Raw genomic sequence first — 25,182 nt, forward strand, 5'->3', positions numbered from 1 at the left:
ATTAACGTAGCAGCTGTAAACAATTTTGCTCGTCTACACATTTGTGATGGAAAGGTGATAACAAATAGTACAAAGCATTGTGTCAAAAATAGCACACAGTGAGTATAAGGACTGAATTGAACTCGCATATAATTAATTGTCTCAAAAAATAACAATAGGACATACACAAATTTTGTAGGCAGGCATACTTGGCAATGGCAGAAAATCACAAAAACTGTAATGTTATCTTAGACCTCTCTTTTTAACAGAGGCATCCAGACAAAGTAAGTTACTCTCTCAGTAATCCGATCTAATTACTACAGGGGGTATTCAATTATAGAGGGTGTTAAAAAAATACATATGCACAAAAAAAAACATTCAAAACAACATTTATTATTACTCCATACTTAAATTATTAAACAAATTTACTGTTTTCTTAATTTTTTTATTTTAATTTATTGAACATTTTCTTCATTGGTTCTTCCTCTTTTTCTCTCATTTTTAAGCAGTAGGTATATCACACTTAACACAAGAAAAATTTAGTCTCATCTAACATTTCATTTTAGTAGTGAGGAAGATTAGGAATTCACTGAACAAAAGAAATTCTTGAAGATCTGAATAGTCTAAGCCGGTCTTGGTATTTTGCATGACTATCTTTTTCTTTCTCTCACACTCATTAACTCTCTCTTACTTTCACTCATTCACTTTATCTATCTCCCTCTCGCCCTCTTTTATTTTTCACTCTCACTACTCTCCCTCATTCACTCTCTCTCCTCCTTCTTTCCAAATAATGTTTCATTTGTTTCCTTTAATAAGATTGACTTCTTGATTTTTTTTTCCAGTTCGGATTACTGGAATGTTTGGAGCACCGAAGTTCAGATTAGTGAGAGAGCACTGTACGTGGAACCTAAAAACTTGTAGATTTAATCTACTCGGAACGTAATTCTTGTAAAAGATTAGCTTTCGATTCTGATATTTCACATTTTATTTTAACAGTTTGGGCTATCCAGACTTTAAGTAGATAAGACGACCACAAATTGTCATTCAATTAGACTTAGAACAAAAATCAGTATGTGGGAAAGAAAGTCTTTATCACTGCTGATCCTGCCACTACCTTAATAAATATGTCCTAATGTTATTTTTACCCTACAATTCAGACATGTATAATATTAACTTTATTATCCCAGTATATCATTTTCATTCTTTTTTATACCAACTTTTAATGTGATTTTCTGTTGCAACAAGTGTCAAATGGTCTATTAATATTTTATAATTCACCAATAACATAAGTAATGTGTTACACAAGTGTGGATGAACGTGGTTTCGATATTGTCTTGTCGTGATACCACCCTTGAGAGACTTGAGGCAAATAATTCTCTACGTGTTGAGAATTGATTGATTGCAAAGTTTTCGAAACTTCACTGAAATAAAAAAAAAATAAAAAATAAAAAACAGTTACAACATGTTCCTTTAAATGTACATATAGGTCTTCCTAATTGAAGATCTTGCGAGAATAAGTTATAACAATTGTTAATTTTAAAATAATGTTGTGAGATTATTTAATTATTTAAAACTAAATTATGTAAATTTTTACAGGTAATCCATCAAAAGAAATCAGCTCTTCTTTTAATGAATGGCTTTCAGAGGTTTAAGCCTACTCCTTATTGAGTAAAGGTGGCCTTGCACTAAGTCATATTTATAGGATTCATGTATAATTAATGTCACAATACTCAAGTCCTGATATTATATTGATTATTATCGTATTAATGATAACTTTTAATTAATTAAGGTTTTTAGTTGAGATGAAAAAAAGTTAATGGCACAAGCGGGATTCGAACCCACGATCTTCAGCTCAACCCCACCTTATGAGCTTTCCCTCCTGTTGAGATAGGAAGTTGATGTCCGAGTGGATCGAGGTCACGATAGCTCAAGTGGTAGAGCAGCGGCGTATCTAGCCGAAGATCGTGGGTTCGAATCCCGCTTGTGCCATTAACTTTTTTTCATCTCAACTAAAAACCTTAATTAATTGTAATGTATTAATTGATCAAGCGGACCACGAAATTAGTGAATTTGGTAACTTTTAAGTTGAAAACAATCAATATATAATAAAGACACTTAATTTGAACATTGTCTTTTTTTTTAATTTAGAAAAACTTATTGTTTTAGGAAACATTACAGTTGGCTTAATTTTCATTAGTTCATTGCGTGATAAATAAACTGCTCAAAATTAATGAATAGGGATATGGCCGATTTTGTAGTATTTACTTTCCCTAACATTTTTATTTTATTTTTATTGTAAATTCCATTAAAATTTATTAGAAAATATGTTTTTTACTGAAAGCATATTGAATTAGGGATTTTGAAAAATAACAAAATAAAATAAAATGTTTCAATTCCATAATTTTGTTCATTGTACACAATTTTTTTTTTAAACAATTAATACCGTGTATAATGTCCTCTGATAGCTAAAATCTCTGTGGACCTGTTAGGCATACTGTTAATAAGGTCACTAATTTTATAAAGAATTTCTCTCCTTAGATTAGATGTTGCAACACTGCACTCAGTGCTGCAGGTCGACTGGCTGCGGATGGTGATCAAAAAGCTTTACCTGCAACGCATCCCGCATGTGCTCAATGGAATTGAGATCTGGAGACAATAGGGGAAGGGGCAGAAAAGAAATTCCCAGGTTTTCTAAACATTGAGGAACAACTCTGCCTCTGTGAGGTATTGCCATCCAGAATTTGAAAATCCCAGCCAATGAGGTACCTGGTTTGAGGGATGCATTCCTCGATAATTTCTTGGACATAACTGACTGCAGTGAGGTTGCCTTTAACAATAGGGAGTCCAGTTCATCCTCCGGTGTAAATCCCATCTCAAATTGCCCTGAAAGGAGCACGAACTGGGGCATTGAACACAATCCCTATTCTCTCTACTCTTCGACACCTGCTATCACTATAGCGACAGAAACATTACTCATCAGTAAAGATAACAGCATTCCAAATGGTCTCTTCTAAGCACTCGCCGCACCATAATCTCCTTAGCTACTGGTGGAGGGCTGTTGCTGTAAGCCATCTCAAAGGGACATATGATGTGAGGACAACTTCCGACAGACGATTACGAATGGTTTGTGTTGAGAAAGGCCTTGCCAAAGCATCTTGTACCTCATTTAGGATCTGGCAAGCACTATGGAAAGGGTTCTGGCTTGCAGCAATGACAATATTACTGTCCTCCTGTTTAATGCGCTGAGATCCACTACTAGGCCTCCTGTTGGCACTTCCAGTCTCTTGGAATCGGGCTAAAACATGGGAGACCTGTTGCCAGTAACCTTGATGATTCATTCTTACAATCATATTGCAAACTTCTGGTTCAAGATGATGTCTTTCCATAGTTAAGGAGAATACAACTGGATTAAAATGGAGAAAAGGTGTTTGTTCACAAAATGAGTAATCTTCATGTTTTAAGTAAATCCGTTATTAAAAATAAGGATGTAAACATTTGTTTGTTTTTGGTTTGTATTTTCTATTTTGTTTTATCCAACTAACAATAATATATCGGTTAATTTAATTATAATTAATAGAATAGGAATAAATTACAAATATCCCTGTTCATTTTTGAGCAATTTATAATAAATTTAATGTGCTTTCACGTACCTAGGGTTGACTGGTTGGCATTCAAGAGGTTGTGGAGGTTTGTACACAACTTTTTGTTGGCTGCTGTGTTGTTCTTGGTTGCCTTGGCTATTGGCCACTTGTACACTATTTTTGGTTTGTCTAAATTTTGTACTGTATTTATAAAAATCAGACATTTCAAAAGGTTTTGTGACTTCCCTGTACGGTTGCCATTTTCCAGCTTGAACAACGGTGTGATTCTTAGGGGATTCATAAGGAACAACCTAATATGACATATACATAAATTTAAAAAACTTTTTCACCAAATATTTTATTCGATGAATGAGGAAATACTTTTACTCACAGTTTCAAAATGGATACTGCTCACAGATGCTTGGTTTGCTTCAGGAATCAAAGGAGGGCAGGAAATTGAGGTTGGAGATGTTTGTTCAATAGGTTTAGAAGAGACTGCAAGGACAGGAAGAGGGGAGGGTGTAGGAGGAAGTGGTGATTCAGGCACTGGAGAATGTTTTGGCGGTGATGCATCTAAACTTGTTTCATACCATTCTTTCTCCTTTGTCTTCCTACAATTGCCAACAAATATAAACAATCGTAAAATAACTTTTTAGAAAGTTTTAATATACCTATCAGGTTGTTGCTTAAGATTATCCATGTTTCCTAGAGACTGTGTCCTCATAAGACTATTTTCTGGATATGTTTGACTTGGAAGCAACACCAGAGTGTTGGAATGGGGAATATACACATTTCTTGGTAAAGTTGATGAGACCCTGCTTTCTGTGTCTATAGTTTGTGGTGCTGAAACATTCCTATCTAAGCTACCAAACCTAGAAGAAAAATTACAGTCAGTGATAAAATCAAAGAAGGGGAGAGAAAAGAAGAAAATACACAATAGTAATCTAAAATTAAGACTGACAACAATGTAGGAAAAAATTTAAGATTTGTAAATTATATTCCCAACATTTCATTTTTAATACTTGCCTATCATTAAAATGATATATCATCGAATCTACAGCATACAGGTCAGGGGAATGAGTCATATATTGTGGGTGATGTGCCACATGATTGTACTGCCAATTTTCTCTCCCCTTATTCCACATAACTGCATCTAAAATTAACAAAACAAATGATTATACGCTAAATATCACGCTAGTTAATAGATCAGAAGAAAGTATTTTACTGGGATCAATTGGTGAATGATTGTTTGATCGCACATGATGCTGATGTGGGTGATGATCCAAAAGATTGTGTCTGTAATCAATTGTAGGTAAATGCATGTGACTTTGGGCCATCCTAAAAAATAAATATAATATATTTTACGGAATTAATCCAATTTACATAAATGTTTAAATATAGAAATATACAGTATATAACAATATAAAAGCAAAACTAAGAAAACAAAGGAAACATTACTTATGTATTAGACAATATGTAAAGTGAGAAAATAGCTTAAAAAAATGTTTCATAAATATTTACCTAAAATTATCACATTTATCATTGTTATTGAAATTTTTTAAATTGTCATTATAAATTAATATAACATTTTTAAAAATATTATACAAAAAATATTAGAAAACAATTACATAAAAATATGTTGATTAAGTAAGAAGATTAAATAGGGGTATTTTGTGCTTACTTAATTGAATTATATTCAGTAAAAATTTTAAATAGAAATAATATAAAGTTAAATATTGTATGATTATTTAGAGATTGTGAGATGCGGTCTGGTGTAATGTACGTTTAGAAAAACATTTTCCTTATCATGCCAACGTTTTGATCTTTACTGAGATCATCTTCAGGTCCTGGGATTTATAAACATTGTTTAAATTATACAAATACATGTAAGATGTAAAAATGAATTGATACAATGATGTACACAATATAGAAATCTTAGGTTTAATCAAAGCATTAATTGTACTCACTCAAATAAATACCATACATTAAATAATTTATATGAAAAACTTTTTATTGTTATAAAAATAATGAAAGATAATTTAACTTAATGTACATAATAATTCTAGATTTAACATGTCTGCACACTTGACTGTACAATGAAAAAAAAATTAAAAATTATTGATATAAATATTATATGTATGTACATATATAGAAATTATAAGGTTTTATTTACTACAGTGTACATATTTAATAAATATTTCAAAAAAAGAATTGTTAAATAAATCAATTTTTCAATCAATCAAAAAGGGGAAAGATCACGGTGGCAGATTGTTTAGAGCATCTGAGTCCTATTCGCCATACTAATGGTTCTGTTTTCAAATCGCGGCAGAGCCCAGTTTTTTAAATTGGTAATAGTGTGTAATATTTAGTGACTGTTAATTAATGATTATTTAAAGAATGATAATAGTATGAAAAATGTATTGTAGAGTGGTTTGATCCCTCGTCTGTGACACCCAGCGATTGGTCCATATGACATGAATTATCAGGACTTGTGACAAATTATCTCATTCCAGCTTGTATGTTTCTTAGGGCCAGTGAAGATTATCTCATCCTTGGTTTTGTTTTGCCTTTTAGGTCTAGCTGGACACTCACAGCATCTATTGGGCTGAGGTTGTATCCATGTATGTAGCAGACACCTTGGTAGTGAATGGGGAACTGAGGACCTCCTACACCATTCCTTCCCCGTCCTCATCATCCAAGAACCACTTTCTTCTCCCCCTTCTGATCACAATCTGACCTCTCTCTTAAACTTTTGTGAAATTGCAACATATTCCTTTTTCTAGAAAACCATTCAATCACATCTACGAGGGCTTTTATCTAGCTCGCCCTAAATACTTTGCCCTTTTACATATTCCAGGATACATAAATCATTGTTAGATAAGAGATAATAAATCAAAAACAAAATAATACTTACCCATATGCATTTAAATATACTATATGTATACTATAATAAATTATATATTATCAAATGATTACCTTTGAGGATAGGACTGAAGTTGTGGTTCTTGTTTTGGAAGGCCTCCATAAGTATGGGAATGCCGCAAGGAATTTGAACATCGGTCTGACAAAGAAGTCAAGGATGTTGGATGATGAAAATTGTGATCTTCATCGAATTCAGCTTCTCCATTTTCTTCAACTAATTCCAACAAACGGTAAGGCAAAATTCGCAATGTCAAGTATTGATATACTACCTAAATCTGTATGAGGTCTTGGTTTCTTTTTATGCTTGGGTTGAACTTGTTTCACCGCACTCAGTTTTGCTTCAAGTTCGGATAGTCTTCTTTGGCTTTCTTCAAACAAAAGCCTATGCTTTCTCCTGACAGATTTACTAGCTGAGACATCATTGGCTAAACCCAATGCTGCCTCAGCTATGCCTGTTTGTATTTTGCATTCAAGTTCGAGGGCAGCAACAGCCTCATCCTGAAAAATTTATATTTTTTAAACTTGTATTTCACCAGTTCAAATAGATAAAATAAGGACAATTGTAACCATTAGTTAAAAATTATTAATTTATCTCCCTTTTAAGTTAATAATATGTAATAACAAATAAAAACGGAAAAAATTGTTTCTGATTTTTGTATACCAATCATAAGAATAAGATTGTACAGCCATGGAATCAATCATTCTGATTATCTAAGGTTTTTATGGTTGAGATGAAAAATTAGTGTCAAGATTGGGAGTTCATGTCAGATGGGATCAAAGTCATGATTGCTCAAGTGGTTAGAGCAGCGGCGTATTGAGCTGAAGGTCGTGGGTTCATATCCCACTCGTGACACTAATTTTTCATCTCAACCAAAAACCTTCGATAAAAAGAGTAATTATTTTGGAATAATTAATATGGTCAATTATGACCTCTAGCAAATATGGATTAATTAAATGGAAAAATTTGTATTATTATTTTTGATCCTATTATTGTGATTACATACACGGTAAAAATATCATATATAAAAATATTATGCCAAATACAAATTCCTATTTGGCATTATTTTCCAACATAATTATAAAATTACTCGACAAAAGTTGAATATTTAATTACAATAATGTTAGCATGTAACACACTTAAAGCCACAAATGTATTAAATATTAAAAAAATGCTGTGATCTGGTCGTTATCAATTAATCATTATGGTCTGCGTATTCTTGCTGGGTTGGTACGTCAGATGCGTTTTGGCATTTTGCCAACTTCAGGAGATCCCATACCCAACACTGAAGGAGTGAGAGGATAGGAAGACCAAAATGATCAGTAGATAGATTGATTAAACTTAAACTGATAACTACAATTTTAAATGAAAAAAAAATCATTGATGTACTTTTTACCAAACAATTAAGAGATTTTTTTTTTTTTTAATTGTGAATTTGTTAATCAAACCATTTTTTTTCATACATACTTCTCAACGTCTGTGTTGTTTTGACATTAATTTCACTCAAGTTAAAATTGCATACAAATTAAACCTTTTACAAAAGATACTAGTCAAACCTGATAACTTCCGAATGGTCTCAAAGATGAGCACTTTCTTAATAATATTTATTGAACAATTGAACAACATCAGCAAAAATATCTGAATTAAAAGGAAGTTCTCTATAAAATAAAAACAAAATGTTACAAATGTACACCATTTATATACTTAATTGTACTACATATTATCTAACTCGTCTATATACATTACATTAATTACCTCTTTGGATTTTTGATTTAATTTATTTATAAGGTTTTCTGGATAAGTAAAAGCTGTTCCAATTCTTCTTCGGAAATGTGGTGGCCCTTCACCCGGTTCAATAGGAGTCTCTACTGGTAGAACTCCTGTTAACTCGGCCTCTTCAATGCAGAGTTTCCGCAATTCACTGGTTTTATCCCTTAATTTTGCTTCTAAGGCTTCTTTTTTGTTTTGTAAACTAGCTACCATTTTTCATATAACGTTTTTCGACACAATCTACAAAAATATACATATATTTTTTAAAGCAATCGACTGGTAATAATTTGTAAAATAAACAAATAAAATTTAAAAAAATGTTAACAACAGGTGCGATGTTAGATAATACTGCATATCAACCTTCTTTACATCAAAAGTCAAGTGATTGACGTATTTTATCTCAAGTACTCTTCTCTGGGAAGGAAGTTACTAGTTATACAATAATTTTTAAAACTGGAATTTTACAATTTGGGTTGATAAATATGGCAATGAAACAAAAAGAAATTTTCAAAACATGCAAATGTCATTTTAAAAGTGGTCTCCTCAGTGAAGTTAATTGAGTTCTAATAAATCAATAATAAGATAAGTGAGTTTAATGCAATTTATCATTAACTTTGTTTCATAAGTTATGAATGAAAACAGTCAGTATCTAAAACTTCTGACAGAAAAAAAATCCCATCTTTATCTCCTTTTTAATTTCTAAACACCCCGACAAAAATAAACAAAAAGAAAATTGATAGTTTTAGTTTTAAAAAGGTAGGCCTGATGTACTGAATTTGGACAGTACTGATAATTAAAAGGAAGCAATATAACTGAAAATTAATTTTATAGAGGGATGAAACCCACTTTGGTTGGTGTGTTATCAAGTCTACAACTATCAAACAAGTAGAATAGTAACAACGGTAAAAATACCAAAATAACTGACAAAATACATAACTCAAATACATAACATTTAAACATACTAATTTGAACTTATGATTATAAATACACCAACTGTAGACATTCAACAATGAACTGACACATTATCCTCTTAGTACTACATGATATATACACCTAAACTCCTATGTAAATTGAAATGTTGATTAACAGTACTAAAAAAATAACAGATGAAAAACCGTAAGAATTTTTCTAATTATCTGATAATAAATTGCAGGTTTCCTTGGCAGAGAACTGCCCTCAATAGAAATGAGAAAAATATGGGTGTCATCGAAAGTAGGATAAGCAGAATCTGCAAAGAAGCAAAAAAGACCAGAAAACATTTGCCAACAGACTGCAGACCCAGGAAAAATTAAGGTACAAGATATACAATTATACAAGGGAAAGTACAGATACAAAGCTGTTAAAAGGAAAGGGACAGGAAAGGAAAAACTTTGTTCTCTTACTATATTCATTTATTACATAGTTCAAACAAGGAAGTAGCTCCAAAATAGAACTGTCAAAATATAATAGTAATAATTACACACTTTGTGAAAACAGTGTATAAAAACTAAACAAACACGTTTTTTTTTTTTTTTTTTTTTTTACAACGGTCAAAAATATACATCTAAATAGAAGTAAGGAAAATCAAAGATTCATTGCAGTTCAAGAGTAACATCCACATTATTCCTTAAAAACTCATAAGTCTTTCTTTTAAAGGCCACCTGACTCTCAACAAATGGATCAATGCATGACACATTCAAGAACAGGCAATTCTATAAACACATTTCATGGATGAGAGATTGGTTTTGCAAGAGAAAATATAAAACAGTTCAGTCACTCGCAAATTCCGGCTAGGCACCCTTAAGCTGAGTTGTAATCGAATTTCTGGAGCATCAATAAAACCATTTAAGAACTTATATCCGAAAAGAGAAAAATCAGCACAAGGACGTGTGACAAAAGAGTATATTCAATACGTCTAGGGCCATGGAACGTGTAGTGAAGTTAAGACCATATTTAGGTATTAGGTAGCACTTCTTTGAATCATTTGAATGAGTTTTGTAATAAAGAGGCCAAAATAAATCATGGTAAAGAATACTCGTAACCAAACACCGATATATCTTTATTGCATAAACACTTGTAAAGTCAGATGTCATCGTTTAATGAAACCCAAGTTTCTGTATGCCCTATTGATCATGTATGAAAAACAATCCTCAAAGGTACACTTCTTATTACAGACCACGCCCAAATTAGTAACCACAGAGACCATCCCCATGAGTGGCACCACCTAAGGAATATGATATGGGTTTCGGAGAAAGGAACCTGTTTTGCTGAAAAAGAAATGTAAAGACATTTAAGTAGATTAAATCGAAAGCCTGTTGAGAGTACACAAGTCATGCAAAGCAGAAATATCTTTTTGTAACAATAAACAATCATTACATGTAGATTCACTAATTTCATGGTCCGCTTGACCAATTAATACTTTACAATTAATTAAGGTTTTTAGTTGAGATGAAAAAAAGCTAATGGCACGAGAGTTGATGTCCGAGGGGATCGAGGTCACGATAGCTCAGGTGGGAGAGCAGCGGCATATCTAGCCGAAGGTTGTGGGTTCGAATCCCTCTCGTGCCATTAGCTTTTTTTCATCTCAACTAAAAACCTTAATTAATTGTAAAGTATTAATTGGTCAAGCGGACCACGAAATTAGTGAATTTAATGAATTAAAATGAAGTACACTTCACTAAAGCTCTCCGTCGCCATTTCAATTGTCGTCGATTACACGACATTTGAAAAATGGCAAAAGGAGGGAAAACTCATAAGGTGGGGTTGAGATGGGGAGTTGATGTCCGAGTGGATTGAGGTCACGATAGCTCAGGTGGTAGAGCAGCAGCGTATCTAGCCGAAGGTCGTGGGTTCGAATCCCTCTCGTGCCATTAGCTTTTTTTCATCTCAACTAAAAACCTTAATTGTAATTAATTGTAAATTACATGTAGAGTTGCATTTGTACATTTGCTGATGAACTCATCAGTCAGTAAAGACACTGTAGGCAATTTAACTGAATTAGCAATGTCATTAAAGAAAATATTGCACAAGATTGGCCTCGAATGTGATCCCTGAGGGACTCCTGATCCCATAGATATCTCATCTGAACAAAAACTTCTAAAATTAACCCGAAAGGATCTACCAATCAGGTGTAACCGGTGAAGGAAATATTTAATATAAGTGAATTTTGAAAATAATGTTTAATGGAAATGAACATTGTAAATAAGATAAGAAATGGTGTCAGCACAAGGGGGGGCCTAGGTGCTGTCAACAACCCAGCCCAGGCCGGGAGTATGGAAAGGATAGGTGTCAGTATACATGGAGCAATTTTTCAATAAAATTTGTATTATATGGAGGGTCTTCATCTTAGCAAGAATAAACGGTCATTGCCTTAATCAGAGTTGTAGCTAAAATTTCATGTTAAATTTCACAGCAAATTCTACCCAGCCTAACCCCTTTTGCCGAGATCTAAACATAGGTAGCTGCTAAGTAGAGAGTTTGATTGTAGCTGGCATAATATTGTAAAATTAAGTAGTCTTAGGTTATTAACAAGATTCATTTAGCCCCAGAACCATTCTTTCAAGATCCCAGGGTTACACAGGAAAAACAGATCCAACTCAACAGCAGTTCACCAACCCCTGCCAAGTATTACTTGTGAATAACCACAAAATGATCCACTGTGTCGAAGGCTTCTGAAAGGTCATAAACGGAATGAACCTTGTGGCCATAATCGAAAGCAGAGAGCAAAAAATTAAAAAAAAAAAAAGATAAAATTAATTGAGGTCAATTGACCTTTTATAAAACCATGTTGATCTATGGATGTTATGCACAGATATATTGCTGTGAAAAAATGCTATCATGGATTCTGAAATACTTGAAGAGGCACTTACTAGCTAGATCAATACAAAGTTCTCATATGACCTACCCAACATATTCAGAAATATGGACGATGCTGTAAAAAGTTAACTATTAGTGTTTGAGAAAAGAGTGCAGAGAAAGATCTACAGCCCATTAAAGAGAATAATCAATGGAGGATACGACATAACCAAAATTTCATTGACTTATAGAATGTGGATATCATCAAGCATATTTATTTATCAAGACGTAGATTAGGTAGGACATTCAGTCTAGAAGTCTTCAGTCTAGTGTCGAACCAGCCAGAAGGAGTAAACGAGGAAGACCAAAACTAAGGTGGATGGGTTGCATAAGTGGTGATACCAGAACTCTGGGCATTCGAATTGATGGGCAGCTGCTCGAGACAGAGTAACGGAGGATTCCTGAGGCAGCCAGGACTAAAGACAAAGGATGTTAATGATGATGGAATGAATCAAAACATTCAAAATCAGGACCAAATAAGCATGAAAGGCAAAAAATTCACACTGAAAAAAGGCAAAATGAAAAGCTTACTACAAAAACAAAGATTGATTTAAATCAAAGTACACATTGATTATCTTGACCTTTGAGAAGTTATCTTTAGTGTATTTAATAAACTATTTCTGAGTTAATACACTGATGGACAAAATTAACACACCATCTTAAATTTTAATGTATTTACGTTTATCCATATTTTGCATACCAAAAATAGGTTTAGTTATAAAAATAAGAAATTTAAGAAGGAAATGTTTATACCTAATTTAAAAAAAAAATCAAGTAAAGAACAAAAAAACGCCTTTACATTCCTTGTTAAAGATTTCTGATAAAGTCCTGAGGAATTCTTTCCCATTCATCAAGAACAGCCATTTCTAACTCTTCTAGGTTGTTAGGACCTGGGTTTCACCATTGTACTCGTAGCTTGAGTTGGTCCAAAATGTGTTCGATTAGGTTCAAATCTGGACTTCGGGCTGGCCAAATTAAGCACTCAATTCCAACCTCATTCAAGTAGACATCCACAACATGTGCTCTATGGGATCTTGTATTATCCCACATTAGCAAGAATATCTCACTGATGCAGGGGGCAAAAGGCACTACATGCTCTACAATTGATGTCTTGTAAGTACCTCTGTCTTCCTCGAACAACAACCAATTCGGTGCGGACGTCCAAGGAATGCCACCCCAGAACACCAATCACACTCCATGGAATGCCACCTGAGGAATCATACTGCATGGAGCGTATCTTTCTCCTGGGTGTTTCCATGTGAAATTGCACCCATCTAAAGATATGAGGACAACTCTCACCTCATCTGTAAAGAGAACTCGTCCCCAATATTCCATTGTCCAATTCAGATGTTCCTATGCAAAATAAAGCCTGGCCGCTTTCTGAGCTGTGATAACTCCACGACCTGGGTGCCGGGCCCTGGGGTTATTTTCATTGAGCCTTCTTCATATAGTCCTGGAGGAAATAGAAACATTTCGGACTGTCTTATCAGATTTCTTATCTCATTTCCTATAATGCTGCGGTTTCGTAGTCTGATGGATGAATCTATTGCCCCTTTCATTCGTAGACCTAAGTCGACCCTGTCCTGGTCTTCTAGTGTGAAGCTTCGTTTCTCTTTAGAGCTGAAGAACCCTTCCAATTGTAGAGTGATTTACACTCAAGTTGCCTGGCGACTTTGCGCTGGCTGTATCCTTCCTCTAATAATGTTATGATGATCCTGGCACTGCCGTACTCACTCAAATGCCTGACTGAAGCCATTGAAAAAGGATTAAGAATAATACCAAATGAAATCAATGAAGGAAAAAGAATAAATGAAAGCGATAATGCTATTTTTTGTGCAAATAGGTTTAATCAGTACAAAAGTAAATAAAAGAAGTAAACAAAGCATTATTTACTGTTTATTTGGACTACGATAGCACCTAATTACCAGTAACAAATATAGAAAGATAATGAATTTTATTTTAAACTAAATGGATTGAGTGGTACGTTAAATTTGTCCGTCAGTGTAGTTCTTGGGTTTTGCTATCCTTTGACAACAGTTATGGGCACGCTGTAACGTCTTAATAAATCAACTAAGAATACCAAAAGCACCAGTAATGTGAACTATGCTAGTTACGTTAATGAATGAATGAAAAGCTTGTAAAACTTACGGGAGTTTCTCAGACATTTCAGTTTACGACTCTGTTGTCATTTTACCGTTTGGACGGAAGGCTTGTTTTACAACCGTGTCACAACTCTTTGTTTTCACTCATAGTTAATAAAAGAATAACGCGAAATAAAGCAGAGAACAACAACGCAAAATAATAAAACAATAACAAACTAAAAGAAAAAGCTAAACAGAAAAAAAATGTGATGAATGAACCGAGTTCAGTGTTGGCCAATCCTTAGGTTATCGTGTTATTCAATCGACATTTCACAACTATCGACTCCCGTACCATTCCATCAATTTTGGACGCGTTACAGAAAATTTGACGTACTTAACTATAGAATTGACTTATTATTACGTAATTGAATCTTTGAAGAGAAATTTTAAAGGTCGTTTTTAAAATTTTCATTTGTCAAAATTTAAAAAGGTGCCCCGCCATAAATCCAATCGCTCCCTTTGTCAATTATAAAGTCCCCCTATTTCTCATCTTGATTCTTTATTTCATTTGGCTACAAAAGTTACTTAAATAATGTAATAATCTTCACTATCTCAATTTAAATACGTTAATAACTTTGGAATTATGTTAATAGTTTAAAAAATCGTCTAGCTACTCAACCAGTATCAACACAATGATTATTTGAAATTCAAAATATTTATACTTATGAATGAGTCTAAAATTTCGATCATTGTATAAATTCATTTTTTCACGTCGTACATGTATTTGTATAATTTAAACAATGTTTATACATCCCAGGCCCTGAAGATGATCTCAATAAAGATCGAAACGTACGACAAAGAAAAGTTTTTCTAAACCTACGTCACACCAGACCGCATCTCACGATCTCCAAATAATTATTAATTAACGGTTACTAGACACCACACATCAATTACAATGATATTCCATAAGCAATCAGCTTTTAATAGCAGGCTCATTCGCTACTTTTCTTGCGTATATTCTTCTAATATACCGGGTGTTCGGCTACTCGTGTTACAAACTTTGCCAGTAGATTCTACATTCAAAATAGGACCAAAAAGTCCTAATTAACTATGGTCCGAATCTCAATGGTTTTGTAGTTATTCCTCTTATTTTGATTTTTTATGATTTTACGACCTTTCTTCAAATAAACAATGGTAACTCCAAAACTAAAAGGTTTTGGATAAATCCGTTGATACCATTGAAAACTACGTTAAATTTCCAATAAGATGTAATCAATACTAAACTTGTAAACGTTGGTGAAATGAACGTTTCAATAGCCATAACTTTGAAAAATAATTTTTATTTCAAAGTTGAAAAACTTACTATGGTGATTCTAAACTACTATTTCCAAACATAGAGAACGGCAAATTTCAGAAAACGTACTCCATTTGATGTAATTGCTTTTTAATTACTTTTTGCAAAGATTGAGAAATTTATGAAGGAAAGGAGAAAACCGTGGTGACGGATTAGTAAGGTGGAAAGATTAATACTAATAATAAAAAATAAAAAACTCAAAGAAATTTTGAATGAATTTATTAAACGTTTTTTTAATTTGGGTAAAAAAATTACAAGTAAGTCTTACTGTGAGTGTTGTTGTTAGTTGCGAAGTCGTGTCCGACCCATCGCGACCCCATGTACAATGCTCCTCCAGGCCTTCCTGTCCTCCACCATCTTCCGAAGTCCGTTTAAGCTCACACCGACTGCTTCAGTGACTCCGTCCATCCACCTCATTCTCTGTCGCCCCCTTCTTCTTTTGCCCTCAATCTTACCCAGCATTAGGCTCTTCTCCAGTGAGTCATTTCTTCTCATTTGGTGGCCAAAGTATTTAAGTTTCATTTTCAGGATTTGGCCTTCTAGAGAGCAGTCAGGGTTGATCTCCAGGATTGACCGGTTTGATCGCCTTGCAGTCCAAGGGACTCGCAGAAGTCTTCTCCAGCACCAGAGTTCAAAGGCTTCAATTCTTTGGCGTTCAGCCTTTCTAATAGTCCAGCTTTCACAGCCATACGTTGCAACTGGGAAAACCATCGCCTTGACTATACGCACTTTTGTTGGCAGGGTGATGTCTCTGTTTTTGAGTATGCTGTCTAGATTTGTCATAGCTTTCCTCCCCAGGAGCAAGCGTCTTCTAATTTCTTGGCTGCAGTCCCCATCTGCGGTGATCTTGGAGCCCAAGAAAATAAAGTCTGTCACTACTTCCATTTCTTCTTACTGTGAGTAGGAACTATCTTTTTAAAAAAAGGACTGGCAAATTTTGTAAGACGAGTAGCCGAACACCTTGTATAGTTAAAACTGGGTTCAATTATCCGGGTCCATGGTCTCCGTATACATATGCTATGTATGCAAGTATATATTTTGCATTTTGTTATTGTTATTGTTTACTTTTTATTTATTTATTTTTAGAAATGAAAAGTTGGGACGAGTATGTTGCTTAGTATCTTTAAAAGGTATTGTTAATTCTGTTATTATCTATTAAATGCTTTGACTAGTAAATTAATAGAAATGATAAAGGTGGTGTGAGTATGACGTTTAATATCTTTAAGAGCTCTTAAAAAGAAGAAAGACTTTTAAAGATATTAAATAACACACTCAACTCATTTTTTTCATCCCTATTAATTTGCTTGTCAAAGCGTTTAATGGTTTATAACAGAATTAACAATACTATCTTTTAAAGATATTACACCGCCTTTTGTTTTGTTCCTGTGAAACTCCCACTGGCCCGTTTCACACATTCGTTATGGACGTCGTTCTGGTACGACGCACTGATCTTTCCTTTCATTTGTTTCAGGCAATCGAAGGAGTTTGTTAAGGAGATCAAACCAGCAGAATCGAAATGGTTATTCTCTAACTCAAGAAGGGGAATTAGGAGGCTGATAGGTATCCTGACGGGCCATTGCCCACTGAGAAGACACCTCTTCGTAATGGGTATTCTACCAGACCCCTTTTGCCGTTTTTGTGAAATAAAAGAAGAAACGGCACGACACTACCTCACAGAATGTGATAGATACGCTAGGCATAGATTCGAAACTTTTGAAGGAGAGGACATCACCAATTCACTCCCCGAGATAAAATGGTCCAAAATCTTGGGGTTTGTGAACAAGTCCAAGAGGTTTATGCAGGACACGTGAGCCGACCAAGTCCCGGACCTTTTTAGGGATGGCCTTTAGCAGTCGCTCTGACCGTTTTTCGATTTGACTTTTTGGAAATTTTTTACGAATTTTTCTAGAAACTTGTTTTTACCAAATTTTTCAGTTCAATATATATAAAAGTAATATATGTACACGTGTCTTCTTAATTCACCTTTTATTTGACGCATTAAACAAATAAATTCCATTATCCCGGGGTTAACTTCGAGAAAAAGTAATAATTACAAAAATAAACGGAGAATGAATAAATAAAATTTTAAAAAAATCTAATAACAATGAGTGTAGAAACGAAAGTTTTTATTTTGCCACAGAAGTCATTTTGTTCTCCATAGACATGTTTAGCTATGAAACAAATGCCAGCCTCTTGTAAGAAGGTTTTGGATAAATCTATAATATTAATAGATTGATGAATCTATGATATTAATTATATCAAGTCGTGCCATTGAAGTCAAGATTTTTCAAAATACTACGATAATGACGATATGGGAAGCGTTCATCATTCCCAGATTCACCATACGTTAGGCGGCTGCCTTGTCCGAAAGCATTTTCACAATGCAACAAGTGCCGAAATACTCCGTTTGTTGGACGATTTTTTTACGACTAACGAAATTCCACGGTCTAATTGCATTCACGTGTGCACAGACCGTGCAAAATCAATGACCTGCGGAACAATCGGAGTTATTACTAAAACAAAAGATAAATCGAAGGAATGCAGAATCAGTAATTGTCTTCTCCACAGATATGCTTTGGCCTCTTTTAAAGAATTTTGAATGGGTCTGTTCAAATTAATAATTATATGAAGTCGCGGCCATCGATGTCAAGACTTTTCACAATACTATGTGACGATATGGGAAGCCTTCATCACTCCCCGATTCTCCACAGAGAAGTGAGGTGGCTGTCTCATGGGAAAACACTTTAAATTACGTTCTGAAGTCTTATCTCTGTTGATGAGCCACAATTGCAAATTGGCCAACGGTTTCAATGATGAGAAATGGCAATATATCTATCAGATTTTTTCATGAAACTGAATGAGATGATTTTTTCTTTGCAAGGGAAGTGTGTCAAGTATTTTCGATGCTAATGACAAAGTTCACGCCTTGAAAAGAACAATCCAATTTTGGGTTGAATCTGTTGTGAAGAAGTGATGGAGTATTTTTCTGTGTTAAATGATTGTTTTTAAAGAAAACACACTGGAGCTGCGAACTGCACGTTGATTGATAAAATAAGTGAGCACTTTCGAAGTTGGGAGATGTCCTTTGTGCACTACTTCCCAATAGTTCGAGATACAATGCTACAAGACGATGAGTGGGTGGTCAAACCGTTTTCAATTTCGTCAAATAAAATCCTTGTAGATAAATAACAATTTACAATTAATATAATATTAGTGACTTAGTTATGGTAACCAAATTTCACAATAAAGGTCTAATTAAGAAAGAAAAAATAGGGAATTTTCGATTGAAGATGACTATCAAGATTTGATTTGAATGACGTAATTGATGTTGAGTCGATGATATTTGAAGGCAGATAATTAATTCCAGATAATTTCAATTTTAATTGACACGGTTTGAGAAGAATGTTGATCTAATTTGCGCTGTTTTTGATGTTTTATGCTATGGCCAGGAATTTTTGAGGATGTATACACTATACACGGTGTTACAGAGTTAAATGCCAATACTGCAATGGTGGATTCACTCAATAAAACGTAGTTGTGTGCCACCAGAATGAGATTTCTATCTTGACTCTTTCTTCAGTTATTAACATTTGTGTGATTTTAATCTAAAGCCAGAATTTTTTCACATAAAATCGTAATTCCTCAACTTTAGCAGCATTAAAATACAATCTGTCCTTTATTTTACAAAAGACAATAAATTTTTCGCAAGGTAACATTTCCGTTGAAAAATTCGTGTTTTCGAATACACAGCAGCCTCTCGAAGAGTAACAAATGGCAAAACATGTTCTTTTTTGGAAATACTCAATTGTGGCACGTGCAATGACTTTTCCATCAAAATTTTCGGGGATCTCACCAAAGTTGACCTATAAGTAATCCAAGGACATTCTCACTTTTACATTTTTTAAAACTTTTCTTAGCACATATCCCTTGCAAGGTTGAAAAAGTGATATCGAACCCAAGGGGAGCACCAATACAAGAACATCGTTCATGTCATAATTTTAATGAAAACATTTATTAGTTGGTAACAAAAATTATATACATTCTTTTCGTGGCATGGTCGGGAAGGAGCAATCCAAGGCAAGATAGCACAGGTAGCCTTAAAAAAGAAAAAAACCCGGTCGGAACGGTGTTCAAAGGCCCAAAAACATTAATGATGTCTAGGGCGATTGCAGTGTGACTGAGAGAACCATTCAGAGATTTGAGTGAATTTTGAGAGGGAGACTTTAGCCTTGAAGGACTAAAGGACGGTCGTAGAAGGATTTCTTCCCTAGAAGTTCTGCGAGCTTTGGCCGAAGGAAATCCCAGAACAACTAACTGCACGAGAACTTGCAGAGAATCTTTCAGTTAGCAATTCGACCGTCGCTTGCCACCTTAAAGCAATTGGAAAGGTGAAAAAGCTTTAAAGTTGGGTTCCTCATGCATTAAACGACCGCCAAAAAAGCATTGTTATGAAGTTTCCGCAACACTTCTTTGCCGAAACAGAAGCGGACCTTTTCTGTTTAGAATTGTTACTTGTGATGAAAAGTAGGTTCTCTACGATAACAGCAGACGTTCTGGACAGTGACTCGACAAAGGAGAAGCAGTACCACATTTTCCAAAGCTCAATAATGATGGTGGCACTTTGTTGGGCTTCATTTGGGCTGATTTACTACAGCTTCTTGAATCCGAAAAGGATTCAATGCTTTAAAAATTGAAGCAATGCACCAGAAATTAGCATTATAGACGCCTTCATTGGTCAATCGGAAAATGCCGATTCTGCTTCAGGACAACGCTCCGCCACATGGACAGCGTTTTACTACATGAAAAATTTTTAGTGAGATTAATACTCCAAAGCAATTAGTTAGAAATCTCATCAATGCCATTTGCAGTTCAGTGAATGTAGTAAAAAAATTTACCAATATTTTGTTATCATCTGCAAAAGTACTGATTTCACATTAATTTTGCCGTTTGTATCACTGATATAAAGGATGAATAGAATTGGACCCAGGACCTGGTCTCTATAGGCAATTTTGATTTATCAGTATGGTCTCGCAAGTCGCAACTAGTCACACCCGAGTCCAAGCAGGGGGAGACCTGGTTACTCTTTATGCAGTATTTTTAAGAGGGATACATTCTCCATGAAAACTTCAAGACTTCGCTGAATTAATTATTAGCCTATTGGCCACGCATTATGCAAAAAGGCATCTAAATCCTTTTGTAACGCGGCACAATCAATTAAATATGACATTGGTGCTGTGGAATTTCTTCAGCTTAGGGCTAATTTGAAGCTGGGTCGTTTCCGGTTATTTATGGTCCGCGTATCATCGCCATTGTTCTGACGAAAAATGACCATTAACGACCACGCTACATCATCTTCCCGCATACCTCATTGATAAATCTAAAAAATTAGGTTCAACGACACGAATTTTGTCACAGGAACGCAGTTTTCGTAATTGTAACAACAAAATTTAGCCATAAACATTGACTTGTTTGAAGTGAAAAGTTACTACCCATTAACAAACGACGAAAATAGGTGAACCCATAGGATATCGACAAGAATTCACAGCCCGTATCTCAATTTAAATTATCCGATGATTGGTTCTAGTGTAATCGTGTTAACAATGCCATTCGGTCTATTTCATCTATGATAATTCTGATTTAAAAAAACTACTTAATAAAAGCTTAAACACGCTTTTATGATGTTTTAATTGGCATTGTCGTAAACTAGATTTATTAGATATAGTTTAATTCGTTATTTTTCCTCTTTGCCGCATATTTTACAGGTTAATCGAGATTGGATCATTCTGTAGAGGGTAACCCTTATACTGCAAAACTTTTTCCAGAGAAGCTCTCACGTGATAAGAGCTCTGTCATTAAGTGGCCCTCGGAGGATCTGACTCTTAGAAGAAGGGTCGTCCTAATCCGATTTAGAATAGGTCATGTGAGGTTGACACACGGACACTTACTTTTGGGTCAAAGCCCGTGTATGTGTCCGGCATGTAGAGAAAGGCTGCTCGATATGCCCCATTTAATTGAAGGGTGCCGTTCCTTGGCTCCATATAGAGGGCGCATAGGAACGTCACCCGATACAAGAATTGTACTTGAACAGGGCAACGAGTATTTGAATCCCCTGTTCCGATTCTTGGAAGAAACAGGGTTGTTTTATACTTTATAATACTGGTTGTTTTGTATCTCCTAGTGTGTGTTGAGAGTTGATGAATTTATTAGCGTGAATGTGTAGCGTGAGAGCGTCGATGGCGAAAAGCACCACATCAACCCTCAATTAGGTTAGTTATGCAATGGGTGAAAAGGGGTGGAGGAATATCGAGTACTCTACCACCCTAACTGAATTAATAGTATGTAAATAGGAAAGAAACATCTAAGAGTGAAAGAGAGAGTAAGATGGTGTGTCGGTTTGGATCTAGAGACTTTTATTCGGAGCTGAAACGACTTGTTGATACCCCTGGGCTTAACTGTAGTGGCTGAATGGATAAGTCTGAGGTCTGATTCCGGATTGCCAACATTCGGGGTGTTCTGTTTAAACTTTTTCTACTGTAAATGAGATTTACGTACTGTCTAATTAATTCTAGAATTACAATATTTACTGTAAAATGTCTAACGTCAATTCATAAACATTTTGATATCAGATTTCCTTTCATTTTGCAATCTTAAGAATTTTTAAAATGAAATAAAAATTGTTTTTCTCTTTTTCATGCTGTTTTCCTGTAAATAAAGAGGACCTAATCAGATTAATCGAATTATGGACGTGTGCTACGTGGACGTATATAACTCCAAAACAATTTGGGGGGGGGGGTTATAAAATTTATTGTGTTTTAAGAAATATAATTCTCATTCACCATTTTGGACCACCATTGTTCTTCCAATTTCGTATTATAATGTAATAAAAAAAAAGATAAATACATAGATTTTTTTAGCTTGAACCAATTTCATCCACCTAGTGCACTTTTACGTAAATCGAATGAAACTAAAAACACGAGACTTTCTGGTGCCAAAAGAAATTGGGAGAGAAATGCATCTGGTGAAGAATCAATTTGTACAATGGCTTATCATTGGATTTGGTCTCGTACTCACAATCATAGGCATGTAGACCAGGTTTCTTCATACGGAGGTTCACGCAACCTGGAATAAAAAAAATAAAGATATAGCCATGCACCCATCAGAGCACTGAACTCGAACTGCTCCAAGACGATTCTGAATCTACAAACTCAATGGACATAATAATATTGACGTTATTGAATTTTCGATATGCAGACTTCGCGAAGGAGCTAAACTACATAACGGAATATTTTTGGATTTGATACAAAGTTGAAGAAACAAATAAGTTGTACTGTAAATACGGAACGTGGAATTCAATAGCTCATCAAGTGCACAATAAGACTAGGCCCACCTGAATCTATGTTCTTAAATATCTTCCAATGATCTCTTCTTTACATCAAATTCTTTTGTTATACTATATGAAAACCCTCACATACATCCCAAACATATATCAGCTTATAATTTATAAGTGTCCTTTTTTAACTTTTTGTAGCGTTGTTGTGCACTGATAAAGTGTAGAATTTAAGGAATGCATATTAATTATTTCACATTCTTGACCTGTAGACTGTCGAAGGAAAATATAGTTTTAAATATTTTAATCGCATTCCAAACGTGATTTTTCTCATATCCTATTTTTAGATTTTTCTGTTTGTTTTTCCTTAATAGGTTTCGAGAAAAGAACGTAAAAGAATGAGGGCGTATAAGACGCAGACTAACCAAAAAGACCTAATCTGCAAAATCGAAAATAGTTCGCCACAATTTTTGAATTTTAAAAAACTCGTTTTCTTTTAGCTAAGATTTTTCAGAAAAGCGCACCAATCAAAATCGGCTCCCATTAAAAGATTATGCGTTCTATAAAAATGGCACACATCTTCGACTCACAAAGCGTCGGGACAATTAAAAAAACCTTATACGGAAAAGTGTATTGGAATTTGATTTTTACAAAAATATCAAACGTAGGATTAACTCGACTTAAGCAAACCTTAAGATTTACTTCTTAAAGTCGAACTTTTCCTCAACTTCACCCTGGTTGTTTCTACCTTTTTTTAAATAATGTAAAGGCGATCCGGCGTTATAATCCGCCTTAACACTCATAATTTCATAAACTTTATGAAAGGATGGCTAAGCAGCGACGCAACCCCCCCCCCCCGGGCACTCCCCTTAACTCCAAAAATTAACGCATCTATACTTAATTGTTATTGCGCGGATCATCTGAGGGATGTGCATGCCACTGCCAACGTCCACATCCCTCCAAATCTGGGAACAGTGACTCAAGGCTTCCAGAGGGATCCCGCTGCCCCCGCACCCCAAGAAGCTCAATCCACCCCCTATCTATCTGGCAAGAGCTATCTAGATGTTGTGCAATAATTTAGTGGCGTGTAAGAAGACAAACACATACGGTGAATTGTCCCCAAGAATCTCCAACAATCTACTAGCCAGACGGTGTTGTCTTCTAGCCTGGTCAAATTTAACACTCTTTGATTACATGCTTTACTATGACTAATTCCCTACAGGTTTCAAAAGAGGAGGCGATCCTCTACCCATTAGATATTCATGAGTGTCCTATTCCCAGATGAGTTAAAATTGTGTCTTCCTGCTTTGTCGGACGACAAGAAGAGTTCCAGTGTGCAACATGGGCTGTATTCCTTGTTCCCACCCTTAAATATCTGTTTTGATCTACTCCACTAACAGGCAGGAATTTCTCGGAATTAAAGAAAAAATCACAATATTACCATCGGATGATGGCTCCAAAAGTAATAGTGGTGTGGGAGCGGGCTTTGTAAGGCTCCCTCAAGTGTTTTTACAGCGGAACTGACAGCAATCAGTAGCTGTGTTTATACTGTAGATCCAACCACAGGTACTACTATCAGCTAATAAAGATGCTAGTAAAATAACACGGGAAGGTGTCATCCGAGAATTGGTTCCAGAGTCGGATGTCATTTCGTACATAAAAAACAAAATATATTCAAAATGGGCAAACATAATAAATATACAATTAAGAGATAACAAAGCCACTACAAAGCCATGGCTTTCCTCTTCTCGAAAAAGAAGAACTGATGAAACGCTACTGATCAGATTGCGAATAGGACATTACAGACTCACACATGAACACTTAATGGAGAGACTGCCTACTCCAACATGTGAAACCTGTGAGGTAAAGTTAATGGCGAGACATATCTTAACTGACTGTAATCACTATAAAGCACTGAGTACACAATGCTCTTTGTCGAGTAATCTTGCTGATATATTGGGAGATAATGTAGGGAATATTGAGAAACTTGTTAATTTATTGTTTACAATCAACAAAATTATTAAATAAGATATGAATAGTTTCAATTTGTTTTTTGTTGTTTCAAGAAAAATTAGGAAGTAGGTTGGGTCCTGCCCCGATGGACCGGTTCTCTGGCGGAAGGGACGCTAGACTCAGAAAATATCTTTTGTATTGTATTTTTATCTATGCCAATAAAAACATCTGTCTACAATATGGTTTCTTAACGATACACATAATTATTAATTAAGTAGTTATATGGAAGTGAGAACAAAACTATTCGGCAGGTTGGTGTGAAACTATTGTAACAGGGAACGGACGTTGACGTTCGTTGACAAAAGGATGTTGAGGTGGTTGTG

General features: G+C 34.8%; 1 protein-coding gene and 1 long non-coding RNA gene across 2 annotated transcripts; one reads left to right on the plus strand and one right to left on the minus strand.

The window, feature by feature from the left end:
- Nucleotides 1-808: 808 nt before the first annotated feature.
- LOC106663338 (innate immunity activator protein) lies at nt 809-14,478 on the minus strand. The gene is made up of 10 exons (XM_014388105.2): nt 14,233-14,478; nt 8,236-8,490; nt 6,752-6,980; nt 6,537-6,696; nt 4,786-4,898; nt 4,587-4,713; nt 4,232-4,432; nt 3,952-4,171; nt 3,630-3,871; nt 809-1,400 (listed from the first exon to the last, which is right to left on the minus strand). Exons 2-10 carry the CDS (start codon nt 8,461-8,463, stop codon nt 1,277-1,279), a joined length of 1,644 nt encoding a protein of 547 aa, XP_014243591.1. The 5' UTR covers nt 8,464-8,490; nt 14,233-14,478; the 3' UTR covers nt 809-1,276.
- Nucleotides 8,499-17,030, plus strand: LOC112126861. The gene is made up of 3 exons (XR_002910266.1): nt 8,499-8,836; nt 9,404-9,543; nt 16,991-17,030. It is a non-coding gene; the product is annotated as an uncharacterized LOC112126861 (long non-coding RNA).
- The last annotated feature ends 8,152 nt before the right edge of the window (nt 17,031-25,182 follow it).

This window comes from Cimex lectularius, unplaced genomic scaffold, assembly GCF_000648675.2.
Source record: "Cimex lectularius strain Harlan isolate CLEC.00 unplaced genomic scaffold, Clec_2.1 scaffold79, whole genome shotgun sequence".
NCBI classification, from domain to species: Eukaryota; Metazoa; Arthropoda; class Insecta; order Hemiptera; family Cimicidae; genus Cimex; species Cimex lectularius.

Excerpts from the sequence above, each read along its gene's own strand:
- LOC106663338 (XM_014388105.2), bottom strand. The coding sequence starts at position 8,463 with ATGGTAGCTAGTTTACAAAACAAAAAAGAAGCCTTAGAAGCAAAATTA. Across the intron at positions 6,981-8,235 it reads TAAATCAAAAATCCAAAGAG|GATGAGGCTGTTGCTGCCCT; the intron begins GTAATTAATGTA and ends TAAATTTTTCAG. Across the intron at positions 4,433-4,586 it reads ATATATCATTTTAATGATAG|GTTTGGTAGCTTAGATAGGA; the intron begins GCAAGTATTAAA and ends TTTTTCTTCTAG.